At 37.9% G+C, this 25,826-nt stretch overlaps 1 protein-coding gene across 1 annotated transcript in view; it reads right to left on the bottom strand.

Annotated features, from left to right (window-relative positions):
- LOC139015493 (putative coiled-coil domain-containing protein 144C) overlaps positions 1 to 14,818 on the bottom strand; it is a 38,439-nt gene extending 23,621 nt beyond the window's left edge. The window contains exons 1-6 of the mRNA XM_070423291.1: positions 14,763 to 14,818; positions 14,495 to 14,653; positions 14,239 to 14,399; positions 13,163 to 13,223; positions 8,301 to 9,407; positions 4,093 to 4,250 (exon numbers count right to left, since the gene is read on the bottom strand). Of these exons, the coding sequence (XP_070279392.1) occupies positions 4,093 to 4,250; positions 8,301 to 9,407; positions 13,163 to 13,223; positions 14,239 to 14,399; positions 14,495 to 14,653; positions 14,763 to 14,771 (1,655 nt within the window). The 5' untranslated portion in view covers positions 14,772 to 14,818. The remainder of the gene's footprint in view (positions 1 to 4,092; positions 4,251 to 8,300; positions 9,408 to 13,162; positions 13,224 to 14,238; positions 14,400 to 14,494; positions 14,654 to 14,762) is intronic.
- Positions 14,819 to 25,826: the final 11,008 nt, after the last annotated feature.

Genomic DNA, 25,826 nt, shown 5'->3' with positions numbered 1-25,826 from the left:
AACAATGTTTGGCAAATGATTAGGACATGATCACACCACATGGCACCTAGGAATTGGTTCTGTTGGCAAGTAGAGTGACTTTCTTTAGAAGTTTTAACATATGCTGGCCAACGTTCCCATGTGCACTGAGCCGCACTCCAGCTGTGTGCATTTGTTTGCTCTCGGTGACTGGAGGATGCACACATTACTAGATCCATTCAGTATAAAGTCAAAATTATGTATGTACCTTAAACACATCACTCCAACCTTAACCTTTAAAGATAATTCTGGCAACCAAATTAATATATTGCAAAAAGTTTTTAGAGGAAGTAGTGCTTGTATTGCAGAATGAAGGTAATGATGAACATATAAGAAGACAGTATATCTTACAAAACTTACCATTTTAAAGAGTTACCATTTAAAATCAGCAATTTTGCTGCAGCATGAAAAGAAGTGCAAACATTAGAAACTGGTTGGAAGAATTTACTTGACGATGGAGTGAGACTTGCATTTAGAAGGGCTGGAGGTTACTCATCACTGGGGGACAACACAGAATATTGGTGGACAAGTAGCTGAGGAAGAGGATTTACAGTGGCCAGAAGAAGATGAAGGTGACCCTGGGTACCACACTATGACTGAAAGTGAAATAGCAGATGAGCTGATGAACTGGGAAGATGAGGGTGGGTGTGAAGATAAGAAGGAAGAAGAAACAACATGCCCCAAACATAAAGTTGTCAGTGTTTGGATCTCATCTCCATGATCTAATAACATTTATTGACAATTCATCGGATAATAAAATTCAACTTCATTAACCCATTTTTGAAATATTAGGGAGTTAATTATAAAAAAAAAAAAAAGCAGACTTCAAACGTTCAAGCTAGATGGATTTTTTCAAAGCAGGATTACCTAAAGCAAGCCTCTCAAAATCAAATATTAAAGAGACACCTCAACTGGAGTGTCTGGATATATCATTATCCAAAGATGATTAAATAGGAAAACTTTTTTCCTGTTCTTATAAAATTTAAATTTTGTTTTGTTTTTAGAACATTGTTCATTTGTTTAGTTAAATACAATTAAAATCTATTTTCTGCGAAATGGTTATTTCCATTTAGATTCCATACTTATTACACAGTCTCAAAACTATGGTGAATGTATAAGCAATAATGTGTTTGGAAAACTCCTCTGTGAAAGTAAACTTTTCATACCTACTTAATTTTAATTATACAAATGTGTCTACATATGTAAAAACAGGTAAACTAATTTGTCAATTTTTTCACATACACATTCAGAAAACCTACTTTATTATATATAACTGATTTTCATCTTTAAAGTACACCCCTTGCCCGAATTAGTCCCTTATATCCAGGTTCCACTGTATTTTGAAAGTAATCTGACAAGATTTGCTGACACATTAGATGTGAGGTTTAAGACAAAGAGAAAGACAGGATGACACCAAGTTTTTGGCAGAACAATTGGAAGAGCTGTCATTTACTCAAATAGAAAAGACCATGTGAAGGACAGGTGTGGGAAAGACTACTATCAGTAGATCAAATTTGGAGATCTTAAGTCTGCAACACCCAATAGCGATATGAGAGACGAGAGAGAGAGAGAGAGAGAGAGAGAGAGAGAGATCAAGCTCTAGCTGATTTGCTAGCTGGTTTGGCTCCATGGATAGAGAGTCGACCTGCGGACTGAAGGTTCCCAATTTCAATTCCAGTCAAGGGTACATGCCCAGGTTCTGAGCTCGATCCCCAATAGGGTATGTACAGGAGGCAGCCTATCAGTGATTTTCTCTAATCATTGATATTTCTATCTCTCTCTCTCAATCTCTCCTTTCCTCTCTGAAATCAATAGAAATATATATTTTAAAAAGAGTTATTAAGCAGGCAGTCTGATATATAGATCTGGCATTAAGGAGAGAGATCTTGGCTGGGAATATACATTTGAACATCATTAGTATATACAAGGTAGTAAAAGTCAATTTTGGTAGGGAAAAAGACCAAAGACTGAATCCCGGGACACCTGAATGTGTAAAAGGTGGGAGATGAGGATAAACCAAACAGACTAAGAAGGACAGGCTAGGCAGGCAAGAGGGAAACGAGGTGAGTGTGTTTTCAACCCCTGAAAACTCAAAGTCCTACAAGCCAAATGAAAAAAAAGTTTCCCATGGGGTCAAATATTGCTGATAGGTTATGTAAAACCAGGTCTAAAACATGATGTCTAGATTTATTAGAGGGAAAACAAGACTAATCTTGAGAAAAACCATTTTGGAAATGAGTTAGGACTAAAAATTACTAGAGTGGCCTCAAGAGTGCATGGAAGGAAAATTAGAATCAGTGAGTACAGATAGTTCTTTTAAGGACTTTATACTAAATGGCATGACCTTGGATGATCTCATCTTCATGTTTACCTGTAGCTTTCAATCCTTTCATAATGATCATAAAATATTTTTGTAATACTTAAGAGGTTTTGCATTACATACCTGTAATATTACATGGTTTAAAACATGCCAGCTAGGTATTTCATAACAAATTCAGAAATTATACAACTAAGAGACCCCATGAAAATTTTCTAGTTCTATAAGATTACATAATCTGATTGTGATGTTTCTCATGCTTACAAAGATGACAGAAGGATTTCTTGCTAGATGAAAATCATCCAATCCTAGAATATGTTACACTACTCAAATGTACAAAGCACACTGTAATTAGTCATATTAAAATTGTGTAATAAAAATAAAGGGGGAAGCATGCAGGTAATATTCTTACTTTATAAACTGAATTTTTGTCAATTGTGTTGAAAAATTGTGTGTGGTGCATACTGAAATGTATTCTCCTTAAAAATGAAGGATAAAGGCATGCTTGCAGGGTACTTTTCAAAAAGAAGATTCACTGCATAAGGAGCACCTTGGTTTATAATGCAAAGGTTAACAAATGAATGCCTGCAGGCCAAATCAGCCCAAAGCCTGTTTTTGTCAATAAAGATTTGTTGGAACACAGCCACACCCACTCCTTTACCTAGTGTCTATGACTAATTTCAGAGACCCCATAGTTCACGAAGCCCACAATACTAACTTAACTATCTGGCACTTTAGAGAAAAGCTCTGTCAGCCCCTCACTTAGCAGATTAATCCCCTGATGTGTTTTAATATGTTTTTCACAATATGCTGAAGTTTTTATGTAAGATATGGAATAAATTGCCTTGTGAAATCCCTCAGCTTTCAGATTAATTTGAGTGCCCAATATTAGGGATAAAACACAAAAATCTAGTAACCAGCAACTTAGGTGGAAACAAAGTAGAGTGACAGTGTAGCGTATAACTTCCTTTTATAACTGAACGGATATTAAAAATATTCTCACAAAATTTGCTTAGAACATGACATTAAACCCAATGCTTTAAGTACAAGTACATTGTGAAACAATGAGTATACTTTTGACCAGAACTATAATGTGGCTGCATACCACATTATTTTATGTGTATAATAATGTATTACCTTATAGACAGGTATTTACACTACCTACAATTTTTTGTAAGCAATGTTATAATAAATATTCTTATACATATGTATATATGTAACATTTATATCAGTATCCTTAATGCATAAATGTATATTATATATCCTTAACATTTGCCATTATATATACATATATATTACGTATAATGACCTACTTTATGTTTTATATACATAATAATATATAATTGATGTCCTTAGAATGTGTACATGTGTGTATATCCAAGACATGTCTTCTTGTTGGATCTAGTTCTGGAAGTGAAGCTATTGGGATAAAGGAATGACATACTTGAAATTCCAAAATTCACTCAATTATCCTAGAAAAAAATGTGCCAATTTCATGTACCAGTAGTGCACGGGAGTGCCTTTTCCTCTCATGTGCCAGTTCTGGTTGTTATTTTTTAAATAAAATATCTATCATTTTAAATTTTAAAAATGGTATCTTATTGTTTGTTGATTTACATTTTTTTCTGATTACCAGGCAAGGATCAATCTCCCTAGTAAAAATATAAAATTTGTTAATCATGAATATTTGCACAAATTGAAATTTGTTTTATAGGAAAAGAGTAATTACCTATTATTAAATACTGCTGTAGGCTTACCTATCAGAATCTTCGCTCCCCATAACAGGAAGCTGCTGCTTATCAGCTTGTTCAACTTTGTTTTTCTGACTCCTTCCACCACTGTCATCATCAGCAGCATTATACATGTTTCCTGACACTTTCCTTTCAATGCTTTTCTGCTTTTTTTCTTCTTCAACCTTTGATGAAAGTTTGATATTAAGGATATTGTTACTACCTTATTCATTAGAAATACTGTGTTTTCTTTAATTGTATCATTTGGCTTTTAGTTTAATTGCCATGACTTTAATCAATAAAAATATTTTGTGTGTTTAATTTTATCATTAGAGGTCATTGAAATTGTTGAAAATTCTGCTTCATTTCTGTTTCAGTAAAGAAGCAGAATTTTCCAAAATTTTTAAAAGAGCTGTCTTAATTTTGTGCTCCTATTCACATCACACCCACCTTTGTTACCTAACATCCCCCTTACCTACCCCACCCCAATTATCTAGCAGAGACAGAGAAGTAAAAGGACAAAAAAAATGCAAAATGTGTCCTCTTCTGTCTTTCCCACCTGGGTCTTGCATTAGCCACCAGATTTAATGACTGTGACATTGTGTATCAGTAACAAATAGGAAGCTATCCTCTTTCTGCAGGAAACTATTCCTTCCCCTCTTGCCTTTTACAATTTTTTTTTTCTTTAAGATCTTTGAAGGCATCAAAAAAGTGGTGGTATTCATAAAATATATGAACCACAGTTTACCACAGCACTGGAGTATAGTGAAACCAATGGATTGTTGGTTAATGTTTAATTCTGGAAAATGAGTAATGCTCCCCTAACGTCACATACAATCACTATAAAATCGTATAGCTAGAGGACATAGAAGTAGTTATCTACTTACTTTAGCCCATATTTACTGATAACGAAAATCAAGGTTTAATGATCTGTCCAAAGTTCCTAAAGATGCATTACCTACCATTTTATGGCACCAAAAGAAGAGATATCTTGTATAATAAAAACCTAATGCTAAGTGTCTGGTCATCTGGTTGGATATTCAACCAATCAAAGTGTAATATGCTAATGATATGCTAAAAGGCCATGCAACTGCTGTCTATGACGTTCATTGACCACCAGGGGCAGACAGTTGACCAGTTGACCAGTCTCTATAACATGCACTGACCACCGGGGGCAGATGTTCTGACCAGTAGGTTAGCTTGCTGCTGGGGTCCGGCCATTGGAACTGAGCGAGATGGGCAGGACACACCCTGGAGCCCTCCCACAGTTCCTCCCCAGCTGGCCAACCTCCTGCATCCCTTCTTGGCCCCAATCATGACCCAGTGGGGTCCCTCAGCCTGGCCTGCATGCTCTCGCAATCTGGGACCCCTCAGAGTATGTTGGAGAGCCGGTTTTAGCCCAATCCTGCAGGCCAGCTGAGGGACACACTAGTGCACGGATTTGTGCACTGGGCCTCTCATAATTCTATAATGCTGAATCAGATAAATAAACAGAAAATTTTATTAAATTAACCAGGTAAAATAAGTATGACTTTTGAAAAGTAATTTAATGCCTTAGTGTAATGAGAAGGCTCATCTACTTTTTCTTATAAAGGAGCATAATGTCTCAATTTTTTTCCATCTCAAAGCTCAGGTTCTCTTTTAGAGACAAATATTGAGTTTATGGCAAATAACTTATGTGACCTATATGATACACACATTTCAAAATGATAATTGCCATGCTTTTATTTTTGGAAGGTATTCTACATTTCTATATTTTTAATCTTTCAATTACATTTCACATTCAACATTTTGTATTAGTTTCAGTTGTGCCGCATAGTGGTTAGACAATCAGATACTTCACAAAGTGATCCTCCTGATATTCCAAGTGCCCACTTGGCAGCATACATACTTATTACAATAATAGAGGCCCGGTGCATTAAATTCATGCGCGGGGGGGGGGGGTAACCTCAGCCCAGCCTGCACCCTCTCCAATCTGGGACCCATCAGGGGATGTCCTAAACCAGCAGTCGGACATCCCTCTCACAATCCGGGACCGCTGGCTCCCAACCGCTCGCTAGCCTGCCTGCCTGATTGCCCCTAACCACTTCTGCCTGCCAGCCTGATTGCCCCCTATCCACTCCCCTGCCAGCCTGATTGACACCTTACTGCTCCCCTGTCAGCCCGTTCGCCCCCAACTGCCCTCCCCTGGCAGCCCAATGACCCCCAACTGCCCTGCCCTGTAGGCCTGGTCCCCCCAACTGCACCCCCATGCTGGCCTAGTTTCACCCAACTGCACCCCCCTGCCAGCCTGATTGCCCTTTACTGCCCCCCCCACCAGGGTTTGGTCGCTTCCAACTGCCCCCATCCCATCAGCCTGGTCACCCCTAACTGCCGCCACTGGCCTAGTCACCCCTTACTGACCCCCATTGGCCTGGTCACCCCTCACTGTCCCCCTCTGCTGGCCTAGTTGCCCCTCACTGCCCCCTCCTGCCAGCCTGGTTTCCCCCAACTGCTCCTGCTGTGGGCTTGGTTGCCCCACGCAGCCTGCTGCTTGGTTGTTTGGTTGCCCCTCACTAACCTCCCCTGCTGGCCTGGTCATCCCAAGCAAACTGTTCAGTTGTCCGTTCTGTTGTGATGGTCGCTTAGACTTTTATATATATATTGATGATTGACTACATTCTCTATGCCAGTGGTTCTCAACCTTCCTAATGCTGCGACCTCATGTTGTGGTGACCTCCAACCATAAAATTATTTTTGTTGCTACTTCATAAATATAATTTTGCTACTGTTATGAATCGTAATGTAAATATCTGATATGCAGGATGTATTTTCATTGTTCACTACTCACAGGTTGTACTTGATATCCTTGTGACTATTCTGTAACTACCATTTTGTATTTCTTAATCCCTATATTTTTTGCCCAGTCTACTGACCCCCTTTTCTCTCACATCCATCAGTCAGATTTCTGTCATCTATGAGTCTCTCATAAATTTCTTAGTTCACCTATTTTGCTCTTTACATTCCACATATAAGTGAAATCATATGGGACTTCTGTTTTTCTGTCTGACATATTTCACTTAGCATCCATGCTGTCACAAATGGCAAGGTTTCATTTTTTTTTTCATGGCAGTACCACACTTTAGTAAACAACATAATGTAAAGCTTTAACTCAACAAACACATCTGAGAGTGGTGATAAAAAATGTATGTGGAGTTTGTCAAGGGCGGGGGGGGAAAAAGGACACTTATGTAATACCCTTTGTAATACTTTAAGAGAAAAATAAAAAAATAAAAAAATAAAAATAAAAATAAAATGTATGTGGAAGTATATATGTTTGTTATTAAAATATCTCAATAAAATTGCAATGATGATGTACAGTGCAGGTGGGTACTTGAAATATTTGGGAGACCAATTTGAAAAGTATATGATTATCTAACCATTATGCTGTACATGTGAAACTAATACAATATAATATTGAATATAAACTGTTAACAAAAATGAAATAAAAATATCTTGAAGCGATCATATTAGAATTCTAAGTTCCAAGGTTTTGAGTAAACTGTAGAAGATTGCACACATTACAGCACAAAATAGATGAGTTTAGCTGGGGATATTTGTTTATATCCCTTCTCTCAGTCATAGCTTCCTTCCATTTTATTGTTTCTGGGATGCAACATAAATTCAATTTTTTTATATTGATTTTAGGAAGAGAAAATGGGAGTGGGATAGAGAGTTAAAAACATCGATGAGAGAGAAAGATGGATTGGATTTGTCCTGCACATTCCCTACTATAGATCCAGCCACCACACTGTGCCCTGACCCTGAATCCAACCAAGGACATCTTGCTTGGTTCATGGGTCAATGCTCCATCACTGAGCACACTCCCTGAGCTGTGGGATGTAATGTAAATTTAAGCCAATGGAATTAAAAAGCAACATCATAGTACTTATTACATATTTTAAACAATTTCCTTCCTACTTTTCACTGGTTCATAGTACATAGGTCACATGGTACATAGCTAAATTAGTTGCCTAATTCAGAGGGAAGACTGATGAGAGACTTAAGTCAATTAAAGTACAGAATAATATTTTCCTAAACTATTATTTAGTTGACAGATTCTAATTATACAGACAATTACATATTTAAACAATCTCATTTTAAGTGCAATATATTTTTCAGAAATGGAAAATCAGAATGGATCAGATAATTGATAAAGAGAAAAAAACAAACAGTAGCAGCAACTGAAGTTCTACCTCTTTTTGAGGTTGAATTTTCTCTCTTTTCCACACCAAATGCTCTGCGTTGAACATGTCTACTTTATTCTTAAACCTTTGAAATTCTTCATGTACATATACTCCAGGTGTTCTGTCATTGTGCAGTGCAGAAGAACTCTCATCTTTTAATTTAGAGTCCATGCTTTTACAATAATTAGCACTGCAATTATCTACACGTAATGGCTTCTGGAACACATCTTGACTTGGCTTTGTTTCCTTATGAGTATTTGTAACAGCAGACATATTGTGGCTTTTTATTTCAGTGATGAGTTTGGTTTCATTGAAGCAGGGGTGCTGCAATTCAAGATGGCTTTTCAGATCACGGGACTGAGGTGTAGGTCCAATGCCTAATTTCCAATCCGTGGTGTTTCGGTTCATATTTTTTGTCATCTGCATAGCAAACTCTTGGTCTTCTCTCACTTCAGATGTAACTACTGCGTGTCTTTCTTTTTTATTTTCTGTATCATTATAAAAACTCTCCTCATTTTTGTTTAAAACGTGTTCAGCCTCAGGTTTGTGATCATTTTCAGAGTGTAATTCCTTTTCTCTTAAACGAAGCTCAGAAGATGATGATGAGGGAGAGTCTTTAGAGGACCCAGGGTCTGCATGAGATGGAGAAACAATTTTGAGAGAGGTTTCTTCTCCTTCAGGAAATGTTTGTAATGCTGCAGAGACAGACATTTCAAATGCATCTTTCCCCTCACAATCAAGCATTTTACTTGTCAAATTAGAAGGCATTTGTCTTAAGCTTGCTCCTTCTTTAGAGTTATCACGTAGTGGCTCTTCCTCAGGGCACTCAGTCATTTTGAATTTTACAGAAAATTCATGTGACCTCTGCTTTGACTCATCTTCGTAAAGTTGTAAGTTCTTCCTCTGCTCTAATGTCCCTTGTTTGATGCCCATTTCCTCCTCCTTTTGCACAGAAGGGTGTCCTGAATATGCAGATGTATCCTCTTTGTCACATGCCCTATTTATTTGTGATTCTTGAGTCATTTTTTCCAGATGCAAAGGTGGAAGATGAATATGCTTGCTTTGATTTTCAGATGTCTTTGCTGTCGTGGTATGTGTTTCTGAAATAACTTTATCCTTAAGTAATCAAGTATGGACAAAGAAAAATTAAAATGTAATTTAAAATTAACTGTTAGAATTCTTAATGTATGACTACCTATTCCCAAAAATCAATGAATTGTAACTGAGAAGTAAAAAAAAAAAAAAGAAAGAAAAACTTGCTTTGGTCTAAATTAAAATAAAAACATGTGCCCTCAAACCTAATTGTAACACTATTGGAATCAAAGAATTCATTAGATGTTAAATCTATCAGAAATAAATTAGTAGCTGAATTTTAACATTACAAAGCCTTCCTCACTTAAAATATTTCACCTCACCATATCCTAAATAGTGAGCCACTGCAGTAGATTTCAGAAATTTTAGGATGATCCAAGATGGAGGCAAAAGAGGTGAAAGTTACACTCGCTTCCTCTGTGGACCAGATTGGGATTACAACTCAATTGTATAACTACTAACCTGAATAACCAACTGAACACTATCTAAATATCATTCTTATAACCAAGGGTCTACAGACGAAGCCTCAGCTAGACTGGTAGGAAGGACAGAGATCCAAAAAGGGCTGTCCTCGCATCCACTTGTGGCGCTTGAGAATGCAGATGCATGTCTCAGTGCAATGGTCCCCCTGAGGAGCATGTTGTCTCAATCCCACACTGGGATCCCAGCCCTGAGAACCAGAGCCTGGAAGAGGAGCCCACAGGACATCTGGCTGTGAAATCAGAAGGGATTCTGCCCTCCAGGAAGAGGTGGGAGTCTGCTAGAAAAACAGGAGCCCTCATAAAGGGCCAGCACACAAGTATCCTTCCCACCACTTACCTTGGGCCTATGAAGAAAGGGTGGCTTAGAGTGGCCTGGGAGTCCTGTGAAGAGACTGTTTTGTGTGGCTCTGGGAGAGAGCTGAGGGGATGGCCTCTGGGTACCCTCCCTGTGCTGAGTCCCTCTCCCACGATGGCCACAGATGCCATCACCCCTGGGTCAACCCCTTCCTTCGTTATGGCCTCAGCCTGGGGAATGTACTAGCCCATTGTCCTGAATCCTTGTCCAAAACCCTGTGGAGCTACATATTGCAAAGGAGTGTGAGCCCATGGTGTTTTGTGATCTCTTAAGGATATCAGGATGGACTCAGGGGGTGTCAGAGACTGAGTTGTGTGATTTGGGGTTGTGGATCTTTATTCCCTTGCTGGTCTAACTAAAGCCACCATTCCATTGCTGAGCCCTCCCTCCATACAGCCAAATCTTGGTCTTTGGGCCCTGATGAATTTTGATGACCTTCCCCTAATGTCTCCCTGAGGCCCCACCCAACCACAACAGTGTGTTCCCTAGGACTTGTGCTAAGTGGCCTCACACCCAGAAATGAAACTGAGTTTAAATCTGTATCAACATGGTAAACAACACTTGCACCTACCTGATGACTCACTTACCTCATGCAACTCACATACCAATGGGAACTCTTTCAATTCCCAGTGACTGACCCCAACAGAAAGCTGGTAGGTGGAGGTAGCCCAAGTGTCCAAGTGACATGGGCTTTTTGCTCAGCTGTCCCATGGGCTTGATGCTGGTGGAAAGAGGCACCTCCCAGGCACACCCAGGCCTAGCAGAGGCAGTCACACATACTGGATCTCTTTATAGCTCCACATAGGCAGCCCAAGGGAAATCACAGGCAGAGACTGACATTGCCTTTCAGCAGAGTCCCTTCCACAGGCCCCAGAACCAACACACCCAGGGTTGGGTGGGGAGGACTTCAGAGCATGACCCAGTTAGATCCACAAGTAGAACACCCAAGATCTGGACAGACAGCAACCAAGCTGGCCTGAATTACTCAGCATGGGGTCAGTCTTTGCCCAGCAGCTTGTATACTGTGTGTAGTCAGCCAGCCTGAAGATCAACCCCATCCACAAACAGGCCAAAAGCAATCAAGACTTTACAAAAGGAGGGTTCACAGAACACTCACAGCGACATTTCAGGAGCACCTAACTGAGGTGATCAGAAAGATTAGTGTCAAGGCATATACAAGAAGCAATCAATGAATGCATAATTAAGAGGAACAACAAATCAATGTTTCTCTCTATATATCTTAAGTCAGAAAGTAAAACAATGAAATAAAAATGCTTTCATTTTTAACCAAAAAAAGCCAGGATAGCAATAATTATATAAAATAAATGGAATTTAAAACTAAGGCTATAACAAGAGACAAAGGAGGCCATTATATAATGATAATGGAATCAACCCGAAAAGAAGAAATAACCTTTGTAAACATAAGAGCACCTAATTATATACAGCAAATATTGATATAATCATAGTTGGGAGTTTAATACCACACTGACACCAATGGATAGATCTTCCAAAAGAAATAAAAAAGATAAGAGCACCCTGAAAGGACACATTTTACCAGACAAATTTCATTTATTTTTTCAGAGAATTACACTGTAACACTGCAGGGTATACATTTTCTTCAAGTGCACATGGAACATTTTCCAGGATAGACCAGATGTTAGACCATTAAAAAAAGCCTTAGAAAATTTAAAAGGATTAAAATCATTTCACATATCTTCTCCATCCACATTTGTAGTGTTATCAAACTACAAATCAATTACACACAAACACACACACAAAAAACAAACCACACCTGAAAACCCACAAACACATGGAGGCTAAATAACCTGTTACTAAACAGTGAATGTGTTAATAACGAGATCAAGGAAGAAATCAAAAGATACCTTGAAATAAAGAAAACAAGAACATGACAACCCAAAATCTATGGAACAGTGAAAGTAGTCCTAAGAGGAAAATTCACAGCAATGCAGGCCTACCTCAAGAAACAAGAAGAATCTCAAATTAACAATGTAATCTTTCACCAGAAGACTTGCTTTAAATGAGCCTATTGGATTGTTTTGAAAGGTGTAACATGATCTTAATTCGATCTGTTGATAATTATTATTATGAGAGTATTCTTTTTGTAGTGAGTATAGTCCACCAAACATAAAATAAACCCTGGGTACCACACTATGACTGAAAGTGAAACAGCAGATGAGCTGATGACCTGGGAAGATGAGGGTGGGCGTGAAGATAAGAAGGAAGAAGAAACAACATGCCCTAAACATAAAGTTATCGGTGATTGGATCTCATCTCCATGATCTAATAAACCATTTTAAACTGAAAAATTCAGTACATTTGGTACATTTACAATATTGTGCAATGATGACCTCTATCTAGTTCCGAAACGTTTCATCACTCCAGAAGGGAACTTCATTCCCACAAAACTGAGACTCCCCATCTCCCCTACTGCAGTCTCTGGCAAGCACTTGTCTGATTTCTGTCTCTATGGACTCATTTATTGTGGAAATTACATATAGAAGGAATCACACAATAAAATAAACATATGTTCTGGCCTGGCCTATGTGGCTGAGTTGGTTGGCACATCATTCCAAGCACCAAAAGGTCATGGGTTCAATTCTCAGTCAGGGCACATACACAGGTTGTCAGTTCAATCCCAGGTGGGGCTCATGGGAAGGAAACCAATCCATGTTTCTCTCTCATGTCAATGATTCTCTCTCTCTCTCTCTTTCTCTCTCTCTCTCTCCCTCTAACCCTCCCTCTCTCTCTAAAATCAGTTCTTAAAAAGGCATATCTCAGTTGAAAATATAACAATAAAAAGACTAATTTTACATTACAAACATAAATCAATGACAGGTAAGCTGCCATAAAATTTTAAGAGTAAGTTCCACACAAAATTAAATTGACAGCAGGAAAATTAATTTCACAAGGGAGCACTTTACCTTCAAGTCTTCATTGTGTGATATAGGCCTTGAATCACCAATGCCAGGTTTGCTGCAAAGTCTTTACAGTAAAATATATAACAAAAATGAGTGAGTTCATTTCTTTCAAACAAGCAACAAAAAATTTAAGTGAAAGATCTGTTATCTGTATAACAAATAAAGATTTTTTAAAATATATTTTATTGATTTTTTACCGAGAGGAAGGGAGAGAGTTAGAAACATCGATGAGAGAGAAACATCGATTCAGCTGCCTCCTGCACATTCCTCACTGGGGGTGTGCCCGCAATCAAGGTACACGCCCTTGACCAGAATCGAACCTGGAACCTGGGACCCTTCAGTCCGCAGGCCGATGCTCTATTCACTGAGCCATACCATTTAGGGCACAAATAAAGATTCTTGATATAATGAATGCTGGTGCTCTGTTTAAAACAAGGCTTTAATTATCTATTTCTGCTGCCACCTCTCCCAACCTATAAACTATTTAATTGAAGACACACTCTGCCTGAGACTAATTTGTTTTTACCTATTAATGGCTGGCATATCTTTTGTTTCCTGAACTGGCACACATCTGATGACCTAAATCAAGATAGGAAGATACACTGTCCCTCCCCCCTTGTCTGTCCCTGGTTTAAAGATTACTGAATTTCAGTCAAAAATGGTAGTCTTGCTTCTTAGCCGAAACTGGTTTGGCTCAGTGGATAGAGCGTTGGCTTGCGGACTGAAAGGTCCCAGGTTAGATTCCAGTCAGGGGCATGTACCTGGGTTGCGGGCACATCCCCAGTAGGAGATGTGCAGGAGGCAGCTGATCGATGTTTCTCTCTCTCCGATGTTTCTAACTCTCTATCTCTCTCCCTTCTTCTCTGTAAAAAATCAATAAAATATATTTAAAAAAATAGTTTTCATTATCAGTTCTAAAAATGGTATCTCATTGTTTGTTTATTTGCATTTTTCTAATTACCAAGCAAGGTTCACTCTCTCTAGTAAAAATATAAAATTGATCAGTAATATTAGCTCAAGTTGGAATATTTTATTGGGAAAGAATAATTACCTACTGTTAAGTACTGCTGTAGGCCTACCTGTCAGACTCATCATTCTCCATAATAGAAACCTGCTGCTGATCAGTTTGTTCACTGTTGCTCTGCTGACTCAATCCACCACTGCCACTGTCATCAGCGCCCTCATCCATGTTTCCTGACACTTCCCTTTTAATGGTTTTCTGATCCTTTTTTTCTTCAACCTTTGATGAAAGATTGATATTAGGGATATTGTTATCATTTCGCTCATCGAAAAGACTGTGTTTTCACTAATTTTATCATTTGGCTTTGTTATTACCTTCTTCACAAGAATGACTGTGCTTTCAGTCATTTCATCACTTTCTTCACTGTTGCTCTGCTGATTCAGTCCAATACTGTCATGGTCATCATCAGCACCATCAGCCATGTTTCCTGACACTTCCCTTTTGCTGCTTTGCTGCTTCTTCTTTTCTGCAACCTTTGTTGAAAGATTGATATTAGGGATTTTGTAATCATCTCATTCATGAAAAAGACTGTCTTTTCATTAATTCTATCATTTGGCTTTTATTATTTGGCTTTGCTATTACCTTATTCATGAAGATGACTGTGTTTTCATTAATTTTATCATTTGGCCGCTGGTGATCAGTGTGTTCCTTGTTGCTCTGCTGACTGAGTCCAATACTGCCAGTGTCCTTATCAGCACGATCACCCATGTTTCCTGACACTTCCCTTTTGCTGCTTTGCTGCTTCTTCTTTTCTGCAACCTTTGTTGAAAGATTGATATTAGGGATTTTGTAATCATCTCATTCATTAAAAAGACTGTCTTTTCATTAATTCTATCATTTGGCTTTTATTATTTGGCTTTGTTATTACCTTATTCATGAAGATGACTGTGTTTTCATTAATTTTATCATTTGGCCGCTGGTGATCAGTGTGTTCCTTGTTGCTCTGCTGACTCAGTCCAATACTGCCAGTGTCCTTATCAGCACGATCACCCATGTTTCCTGACACTTCCCTTTTGCTGCTTTGCTGCTGCTTCTTTTCTGCAACCTTTGTTGAAAGATTGATATTAGGGATTTTGTAATCATCTCATTCATTAAAAAGACTGTCTTTTCATTAATTCTATCATTTGGCTTTTATTATTTGGCTTTGCTATTACCTTATTCATGAAAATGACTGTGTTTTCATTAATTTTATCATTTGGCCGCTGGTGATCAGTGTGTTCCTTGTTGCTCTGCTGACTCAGTCCAATACTGCCAGTGTCCTTATCAGCACGATCACCCATGTTTCCTGACACTTCCCTTTTGCTGCTTTGCTGCTGCTTCTTTTCTGCAACCTTTGTTGAAAGATTGATATTAGGGATATTGTAATCATCTCATTCATTAAAAAGACTGTCTTTTCATTAATTCTATCATTTGGCTTTTATTATTTGGCTTTGCTATTACCTTATTCATGAAAATGACTGTGTTTTCATTAATTTTATCATTTGGCCGCTGGTGATCAGTGTGTTCCTTGTTGCTCTGCTGACTCAGTCCAATACTGCCAGTGTCCTTATCAGCACGATCACCCATGTTTCCTGACACTTCCCTTTTGCTGCTTTGCTGCTTCTTCTTTTCTGCAACCTTTGTTGAAAGATTGATATTAGGGATTTTGTAATCATCTCATTCATTAAAAAGACTGTCTTTTCATTAATTCTATCATTTGGCTTTTATTATTTGGCTTTGCTATTACCTTATTCATGAAAATGACTGTGTTTTCATTAATTTTATCATTTGGCCGCTGGTGATCAGTGTGTTCCTTGTTGCTCTGCTGACTCAGTCCAATACTGCCAGTGTCCTTATCAGCACGATCACCCATGTTTCCTGACACTTCCCTTTTGCTGCTTTGCTGCTGCTTCTTTTCTGCAACCTTTGTTGAAAGATTGATATTAGGGATATTGTAATCATCTCATTCATTAAAAAGACTGTCTTTTCATTAATTCTATCATTTGGCTTTTATTATTTGGCTTTGCTATTACCTTATTCATGAAAATGACTGTGTTTTCATTAATTTTATCATTTGGCCGCTGGTGATCAGTGTGTTCCTTGTTGCTCTGCTGACTCAGTCCAATACTGCCAGTGTCCTTATCAGCACGATCACCCATGTTTCCTGACACTTCCCTTTTGCTGCTTTGCTGCTGCTTCTTTTCTGCAACCTTTGTTGAAAGATTGATATTAGGGATATTGTAATCATCTCATTCATTAAAAAGACTGTCTTTTCATTAATTCTATCATTTGGCTTTTATTATTTGGCTTTGTTATTACCTTATTCATGAAAATGACTGTGTTTTCATTAATTTTATCATTTGGCCGCTGGTGATCAGTGTGTTCCTTGTTGCTCTGCTGACTGAGTCCAATACTGCCAGTGTCCTTATCAGCACGATCACCCATGTTTCCTGACACTTCCCTTTCGCTGCTTTTCTGCTTCTTTTTTTCCTCAACCTTTGATGAAAGTTTAATATTAAGGATATTGTGTTTACATTTTTCATTAAAAAGGCTGTGTTTTCATTAATTTTATGAAATTAATGAAATTGCTATGACTTGAACCAATAAAAATATTTTGTGTGTTGAGGTTTATTATTAAAGGTCATTAAAATTGTTGTCAATTCTACTTCATTTGTGTCAGTAAAGAAGATGACTTTTCCAAGATTTCTAACAGGCCTTTCTTAATTTTGTGCTCCTATTCACATCACACCCACACTTTTTTACCTAACATTCCACTTACCACCCCCACCCCATTTAACTAGCAGAGACAGAGAAATAAAAGGACAAAGATGCAAAATGTGTCCTCTTCTGTCTTTCAAACCTGGATCTTGCATTACGCACCAGATTTAGAGGATGTGAAATCGTGCTTCAGTAACAAATAGGAAGCTTTCCTGGATCTGCACTAAGCTATTCCTTTCCCCAATGTCTTTTACAATTCTTTTTCCTTTAAGATCTTTGAGGGCATCAAAAAAGTGGTGGTACTCATAAAATATATGAACCACAGTTTACCACAGCAGTAGAGCAGAGTGAAACCAATGGATTGGTGGTTAATGTCCAATTCTGGAAAATGAGTAATACGATCACTATAAAATCCTCTTATAGCTAGAGGATATACAAGTAGTTATCTTTAGCCCCATAGTTACTAATAATGAAATAAAACCAAGATTAAATGAACTGTCCAAACTTGGTAAGGATGCAATTCCTAGCATTTTATGGCACGAAAAGAAAGGATATAATTCTATAGTGCTCAATCAGATAAGTAAACAGAAAATTTCGTCAAATTAATCAGGTAAATTAAGTATGACTTTTGAAAAGTAATTTAATGCCTTAGTGTAATGAGAGGGCTCATCCACATTTTCTTATAAAGGAGCATCATATCTCAAGCTTTTTCCATTTTAAAAGTCAATGAACCTCAAAGCTTAATATTCTATAGAGAAAAATATTGATTTTATTGCAAAAAAATTGGTGATATATATATATATATGTCAAAATGATAATTTCCACGATTTTATTTTTAGAAGGTGTTCTATCTCTTTTTATATTTTTTAATCTTTACATTGCAGTTCACATTCAACATTATTTGTATTAGTTTCAGTTGTGCTGCATAGTGGTTAGACAATCAGATACTTTACAAAGTGATCCCCCTGGTATTTCAATATCCATCTGACACCATTCACACTTTTTACAATACTGGTGGCCTGATGCACGGATTTGTGCACATTGAAAGGAAATTAACTAAAAGAAATATTTTAATATTGCTGGTCACCCTTTCTCTCTAATAGAAGTGTCAGAGATGAAAGAAAATTAGTAAGATGTATATGAAAATAACATTTGAATGGATTGATAAATAAACAATAACAACATGATATAACAACAAAAACATGATATAAAAACATTGATAAAAACAATGACTGATAAATTGATTAAACTTATTCTATATCTCCCTGCATACTACATTAAAGGTAAAAACATTTTCAGAGTTCTTGACTAATTTCCCTTGTGATGAAATATTTACAACTTTAATGTCACATGCACTTCTACCTCGAGAGAAAACAACATATAACTGACCATGTCCGAAAATGGGTTCAGGTAGGAATATTCCTACTCTGTCTAGAGTTTGTCCTTGTGATTTATCAATAGTCATCCGAAATGCTGGCATCACGGGAAACTCTCTTCAAATTATTTTAAACAGGAGGCCAGTGTCAGACAGGGACAATCAATTCTTAGAATCAGAGTGACCTCTCCTTTCGCAGCATCTGTTAATACTTCAGCTTCAATTATGTTAGGTCGCAATCTTATGATAATAAATCTAGTACCATTACAAAGACCCCGTTTACTATTAAGATTTCTCAATAGCATGATAATTGCATCTAATTTTAATTTTAATTTATGACATGGCATTCCCAAAGGAGTAGTACTCTTAAGAAATTCAATTGTAAAATATGCCTTCCCAGTATCATCCGTTGAATCAATAGATTCATCACTCAAGTAAGTGTGAAAATCTCCATCGAGCCTATCCAAAATTTCTTCATTTAATTTATGAACATGCTTACTTTTAGGACAAAGAATCACACATTTAGATATATTTTTAGTATTATCTATAGATATAATATTTTCAAAGCTAGCTTCAATAATAGATCCATTACAAATCATTTCATGGGGTATTTAAATAATATCCACTCCTAAATGAAAACTGTTATATAGTTTGCCATCTCCAAGTTTTACTAACAATTTTCCATAAGCAAAATCCTCTGATCTCATATTTGTTTTAAGGGACAACTGTCTGAAAATCCCCAAATACTACAGTACTTTAAGCTTGTTTGTACTATAGCCAATGGCACAGCATGCAGCACAACACTGAGACATTGTCGAAAATCCCCTCCCAAGAGAACTTTTCCCCCAAATGCAACATTCAAATTAATAATTTCTCTTAGTAATCTATCTATGGCGTTTATAGCATGACTGGATGCTAGAGTGTATTCATCAATAATGGGCCTTTTTAATGGTTTTAGCAACTTCACTCTTTATATCGAGTCTAGAAATTGAAGTTTCATTGGTGCCAGAGAGAGCTTTATATGTATCACCCATGCACGAGTCAATGTTTATTTTTAAGTTGCCAGTGTGTGTCATATGTACCAGCAGGTGGATGTACGGTTAGTCACTTAGCTTTTTATATATATAGATGGTTGACTATATTCTCTATGCTGTACTTGACATCCCTGTGACTCTTCTATAACTACCAGTTTATACTTGTTGACCCTACTTTTGACCCAACCTACCAACCCATTCCCTCTGGCATTCATCAGTCAAATCTGTCCGTTATCTATGAATATCTTTTAAATTTCTTTGCTCATTTATTTTGCTCTTTTCTCTTTACATTCCGCATATAAGTGCAATCAGTTGGAACTTGTCTTTCTCTGTTTGATTTATTTCACTTAGCATAATGCCCTCTAGGTCCATCCATGTGTCACAAATGGTAAGTTTTTGGTTTTTTTATAGCATCATCATACTTTATTAAACAATATAATGTGAAGATTTGACTCAACAAACACATCTGAGAGTGATGATAAAAAAATATATATGAAAGTACATATGTTTGTTATTAAAATATCTAAATAATATTCCAATGATAATATACAATGCAGCTGGGTATTTGAAATATTGGGGCGACTATGTTATAAAGTATATGATTATCTAACCACCATCCTATACATATGAAACTAATACAAAATAATATTGAATGTAAACTGTAACTTAAAAGTAAAATAAAATAAAAATATCTTGATGTGATCATATTAGAATTCTAAGTTCTAAGGTTTTCAGTAAACCATAGAAAATTGCATACACTATAGCACAAAAATAGATGAGTTTGGTTGGAGATATTTATTTATATCCCTTTTCTCAGTCATAGTTTCCTTCAATTTTATCGTTTCTGGGATGCTATTTATGGGTATTTTAAAAATTGATTTTAGAGAGAGGGAGAGAGATAGAAACATCAATGACATAGAAACATAGATCGGCTGTCTCCTGCACACCCTCTACTGCAGATCCAGCCACAACACAGGCATGTGCCCTGACCCTGAATTCAATCAGGAACCTCTTGGTTCATGGATCAATGCTCAACTACTGAGCCACACTGGCCAGGATATGGGATGTAAATTATATTTAAGCCAATGAACTTAAGAAATAAAACCACTCTAGTGCTTATTACATTTTTAAAACAATTTCTTTTATACTTTCACTGGTTCAGAAGATGACATGATACATAACTAAATTAGTTTCCCAATTCATAGGGAAGACTGACAGAAAGATGTAAGAACAAACCTGAGAACGTTTTCTTAAAATCCTATTACTTAGTTCACTGAATCTATTTATATTTACAATTATATATTTAGACAACCTAATTTTACACACAAACTCTTTTCAGAATGGGTAAGAGAATTGATAAAGAGAAAAAACAGAGTAGCAGCAAATGAAGTTCTACCTCTTTTTGAGGTTGAATTTTCTCTCTTTTCCATGCCAGGTGCTCTGCTTTTAAGATGTCTACTTTATTGTTAACCTTGTGTAATTCTTCATGTACATATACTCCAGGTGTTCTGTCATTGTGCAGTGCAGAAGAACTCTCATCTTTTAATTTAGAGTCCATGCTTTTACAATAATTAGCACTGCAATTATCTGCACGTAATGGCTTCTGGAACACATCTTGACTTGGCTTTGTTTCCTTATAAGTATTTGTAACAGCAGACATATTGTGGCTTTTTATTTCAGTGATGAGTTTGGTTTCATTGAAGCAGGGGTGCTGCAATTCAAGATGGCTTTTCAGATCACGGGACTGAGGTGTAGGTCCAATGCCTAATTTCCAATCCGTGGTGTTTCGGTTCATATTTTTTGTCATCTGCATAGCAAACTCTTGGTCTTCTCTCACTTCAGATGTAACTACTGCGTGTCTTTCTTTTTTATTTTCTGTATCATTATAAAAACTCTCCTCATTTTTGTTTAAAACGTGTTCAGCCTCAGGTTTGTGATCATTTTCAGAGTGTAATTCCTTTTCTCTTAAACGAAGCTCAGAAGATGATGATGAGGGAGAGTCTTTAGAGGACCCAGGGTCTGCATGAGATGGAGAAACAATTTTGAGAGAGGTTTCTTCTCCTTCAGGAAATGTTTGTAATGCTGCAGAGACAGACATTTCAAATGCATCTTTCCCCTCACAATCAAGCATTTTACTTGTCAAATTAGAAGGCATTTGTCTTAAGCTTGCTCCTTCTTTAGAGTTATCACGTAGTGGCTCTTCCTCAGGGCACTCAGTCATTTTGAATTTTACAGAAAATTCATGTGACCTCTGCTTTGACTCATCTTCGTAAAGTTGTAAGTTCTTCCTCTGCTCTAATGTCCCTTGTTTGATGCCCATTTCCTCCTCCTTTTGCACAGAAGGGTGTCCTGAATATGCAGATGTATCCTCTTTGTCACATGCCCTATTTATTTCTGATCCCTGAGACATTTTTTCTAGATGCAAAGGTAGAAGATGAATTTGCTTGTTTTGATTTTCAGATGTCTTTGCTGTCAGGATACATGTTTTTGAAATAACTTTATCCTTAAGTAATCAAGTGTGAACAAAGAAAAATTAAAATATAGTTAAAATTTAACTGTTAGGATTCTTAATCTATGATTAGCTACTCCCAAATCACAGGATTGAAACTAAGAAGTAAAAAAATAACTTGCCTTGGCCTAAATACAAATAAAAATATGAACCTAATTTTGACGCTGTTGGAGTTAAATAATTCATTATATGTTAAATCTATCAAAAATAAATTACCAGCTGAGTTTTAACATTACAAAGCTTCCTTCCTCACTTAAAATATTTCACCTCACCATATCCTGAATATTGAGCCCTTGCAGTGCATTTCAGAATTTTTTAGGGGTGCTCCAAGATGGAGGCAAAAGAGGTGAAAGTTAAGTCACCTCCTCACTGGGCCAAATTGGAATGACAAGTAAATTATATAACTACCAACATGAACACTAGCTGAACATTAGTCTTATAACCAAGGATCTACAGAAGAAGCCTGAACTACACTGGCAGGAAGCACAGAGATTCTAAAAGGTAGGCCCCCCACATTCACTTGTGGTGGTTGAGAATGCAGAGGCATGTCTCAGTGCAAAGGTCCCCTGAGGAGCATGTGGTCTCAACCCCACTCTGGGGTCCAAGCCCTGAGAACCAGAGCTGAGAAGAGTAGCATACATGACATCCCATTGTCCTTCAGGAAGAGGTGGGAGTCTCCTAGAATCCCAGGAGTCCTCTTAAAGGGTCAGCACATGAGTATCATTCCCACCACTCACCCTGGGCCTATGAAGAAAGGGTGGTTCAGAGCAGACTGGGAGTCACGTGAGGAGAGACTGATTTATGTGGCTCTGGGAGAGAGCTTTATGGCCTCTGGGTGCCCTCCCTGTGCTGAGTCACTCTCCCACAATGCCCACAGATGCCATCACCCTTGGGTCAAGTCCTCCCTTCCTTATGGCATCAGCCTGGGGGATGTACTAGCCCATCATCCTGGATCCTTGTCCCCAACCTTGTGGAGCTACACAGTATAAAGGAGCCAGCTGCCTGGGCCCATGGTGTACACTTTCATGGTGATCTCTTAAGAAGGTTGAGATGGACTCAGGGGGTGTCAGAGACTGAGTTGTATGACTTTGGGTTGGGAGAGTTTGTTCCCTTGCTGGTCTAACTGAGGCCACCTTTCTATTGCCAAGCCCTCTTTTCACACAGCCAAATCTTGATACTTGGAGCCTGATGAATTCTGCTGGCCCCACCCTACCAGAAAGGTCCACAGGTCCCCGGTGGGTGATAACTGGCATTTGTATACCCTGGAACTTGTGCTGAGTGGCCTCACACCCAGAAATGAAGCCGAGTTTAAATCTGTATCAATCAGGTAAACACCACTTGCACCTACCTGATGACTCACTTACCTCATGCAACTCACATACCAACAGGAGCTCTTTCAGAGACTGACCCCAACAGAAAGCTGGTAGGTGGAGGTGGATCTTGGAGTGACTTTGGCTTTTTGCTCAGCTGCCCCATGGGCTTGGTGCTGGTAGAAGGAAGCATTGCTGTGCAGCTTGGCCCCTTCCAGGCGCACCCAGGCCCAGCAGAGGCAGTCACAAGCTGGCTCACTTTGTAGCTCCACACAGGTAGCCCAGGGGAAATCACAGGCAGAGGCTGACATTGACTTGCAAGAGCGTCCCTCCCAAGAGGCCCCAGAACCAACACACTCAGTGGGGGGCTTCAGAGCATGACCCAATTAGCTTCACAAGCAGAAACCCAAACAGAAATCTGGGCAGGCACCACCCCGAGCTGGCATGAATTACTTCACACGGGGTCAATCTTTGAACAACAGCTTGATGCTGTGTAGTCAGCCAGCATGAGGATGAACCCTATCCATGAACAGGCCAACAGCAATGAAAATTCCACCAAAGGAGGGCTCACTTAACACAATAACACACACAGGTGACATTCTTGGAGCACCTACATCATGTGATCAGAAAGATTGTACCAATGCGCCTCACTAGACACCTAGTACATAAGGCCATTATACTAAGCCTGGGAGGCAAAGCAGATCTACCCAATACACAGAAACAAGTACCACGTGGCAGCCAGAATGGAGAGACAAAGATGCCCCAAATGAAAGAACAGGAGAAATCCCCAGAAAAAAAATCTAAATGAAATGAAGGCAAGATACAGAGTTCAAGAATATGGTTACAGAGATGGTCAAGGAACATAGTGAGAACGTCAACAAAGAGATAGCAAGTATAAAAAAGGACAAAGAAATCACATAAGATAACCACTCAGAAATAAAGAATATGATATCTAAAATGAAAAATACACAAAAAGGAATCAATATCAGATTCAATGAAGCAGAGAATAGAATCATTTTTAGAAAAATACATTTTATTGATTTCAGAGAGGTAGGTATAGGGAGAAAGAGAGATAAAAAAATCCATCATGAGAAAGAATCATTGATCAGTAGACTCCTGCATGCCCCACACTGGGGATCAAGCCCACAACCTGAGCATATGTCCTAACATGGGATCGAAGCGTGACCTCTGGTTTATAGGTCAACACTCAACTACTGAGCTATGCCAGCTGGGTGAGAATAGAATCTTTGATTTAGAAGACAAGGTATCAGGAAACACCCAATTAGAGCATAAATGTTTTTTTTTTAAATATGGCTAGTTTAAGGGACTTCTGGGACAATAAAAAGCATAGAAACATCCACATTATAGGGTACCAGAAAGGAGGGAGAGAGACAGAGAGAGAGAGAGAGAGAGAGAGAAACAATTTGAAGAAATAATGACTGAAAACTTCCCTGATTGGGTGAAGAAAAAGGAGACACAAGTGCAGGACACAAAGAGAATCTCATACAAGAGGCCCACAGCAAGACACTGTATAATTATAGACAGTAACAAAGAGAGGATCTTAAAAGCTAAAAGAGAAAAACAGATAGTTACCTACAAGGGAGGCCCCATAAACCTATCAGATATTTTCTCAACAGAAACATTTCAGGCTGGTACTGATTGGTACAAAATATTCAAAGTGATGAAAAAGAAGGACCTACAACCAAAACTATTCTACCAAGCAAAGCTATCATGTAAAATTGAGCTTTTCACATAACTTAAAGGAGTTCGTCTCAAAAAAAGAGAGTATTAGAGGAAATGTTAAAGGGACTTCTATATAAAGAAAAAGAAAAAAGGCAGAGACATAATCATTGTGGGTAGCAATAATTATGAAGAATAAAATGGCAATATGTGAGTACTTTCAATAATCCCTGAAATGCTTCAATCAGAAGACAGAGAGTAGATGGCTGGATAGGGAAACAAGATCCCTACATGTGCTGTCTACAAAAGATCCACCTCAGCAAAAGATACAAACACACTGAAAGTATAAAGAAATGGAAAAAGATATTTCCTAAAAATGCAAACAAAAAAGGCCCTGGTCTGCTGGCTCAGTTGGTTACAGTATTGTCCCGATATGCCAAGTTGGTGGGTTCAATCTCTCATCACGGCATATACAAGAAGCAACCAATGAGTGCATAAATAAATGGAACTAATTGGTATTTCTTTCTATCTCTCTGTCTGTCTCCCTCTTCCTCTCTCTCAAAATAAAAAATAAAAAATAATTAAACAAATTTTTGCCTTGTCAGTGTGTTCAGCGATCAAGTGTCCATCCAGGAAACAAGAGTTCAGTGGTTTGATCCTGGTCAGGGCACATATCCAGGCCCAATCTCCAGTAGGGACCATGCAGGAGGCAGAGGATTGATGTTTCTCTCTCATTGATGTTTATATCTCTCTATTCCCTTCCCTTCCTCTCTCTCTCAAATCAATAACACATCCTTAGCCAGTTTGGTTCAGTAGACAGTGTCAGCTTGCAGACCGAAGGGTCTCGTGTTCAATTCTCTCCAAGGCACATGACAAAATATATTTTTTCAAAAATAAAACATATTTAAAAAAATTTTTTTCAAACACAAAGAAAAGCCTGAGTAGCAATACTTATGTCAGACAAAATAGAAGTTAAATCTAAGGTTATAAAAAGAGACAAAGAAGGCCATTACATAATGATATGGGATCAATCCAACAAGA

This window comes from Myotis yumanensis, unplaced genomic scaffold (genome assembly GCF_028538775.1).
Source record: "Myotis yumanensis isolate MYYU_CA2020_CCGP unplaced genomic scaffold, mMyoYum1.0.hap1 SCAF_1, whole genome shotgun sequence".
Taxonomy (NCBI): Eukaryota; Metazoa; Chordata; class Mammalia; order Chiroptera; family Vespertilionidae; genus Myotis; species Myotis yumanensis.
The sequence above is the reverse complement of the archived record's forward strand: the minus strand, read 5'-3'. Positions and strand labels throughout refer to the sequence as shown.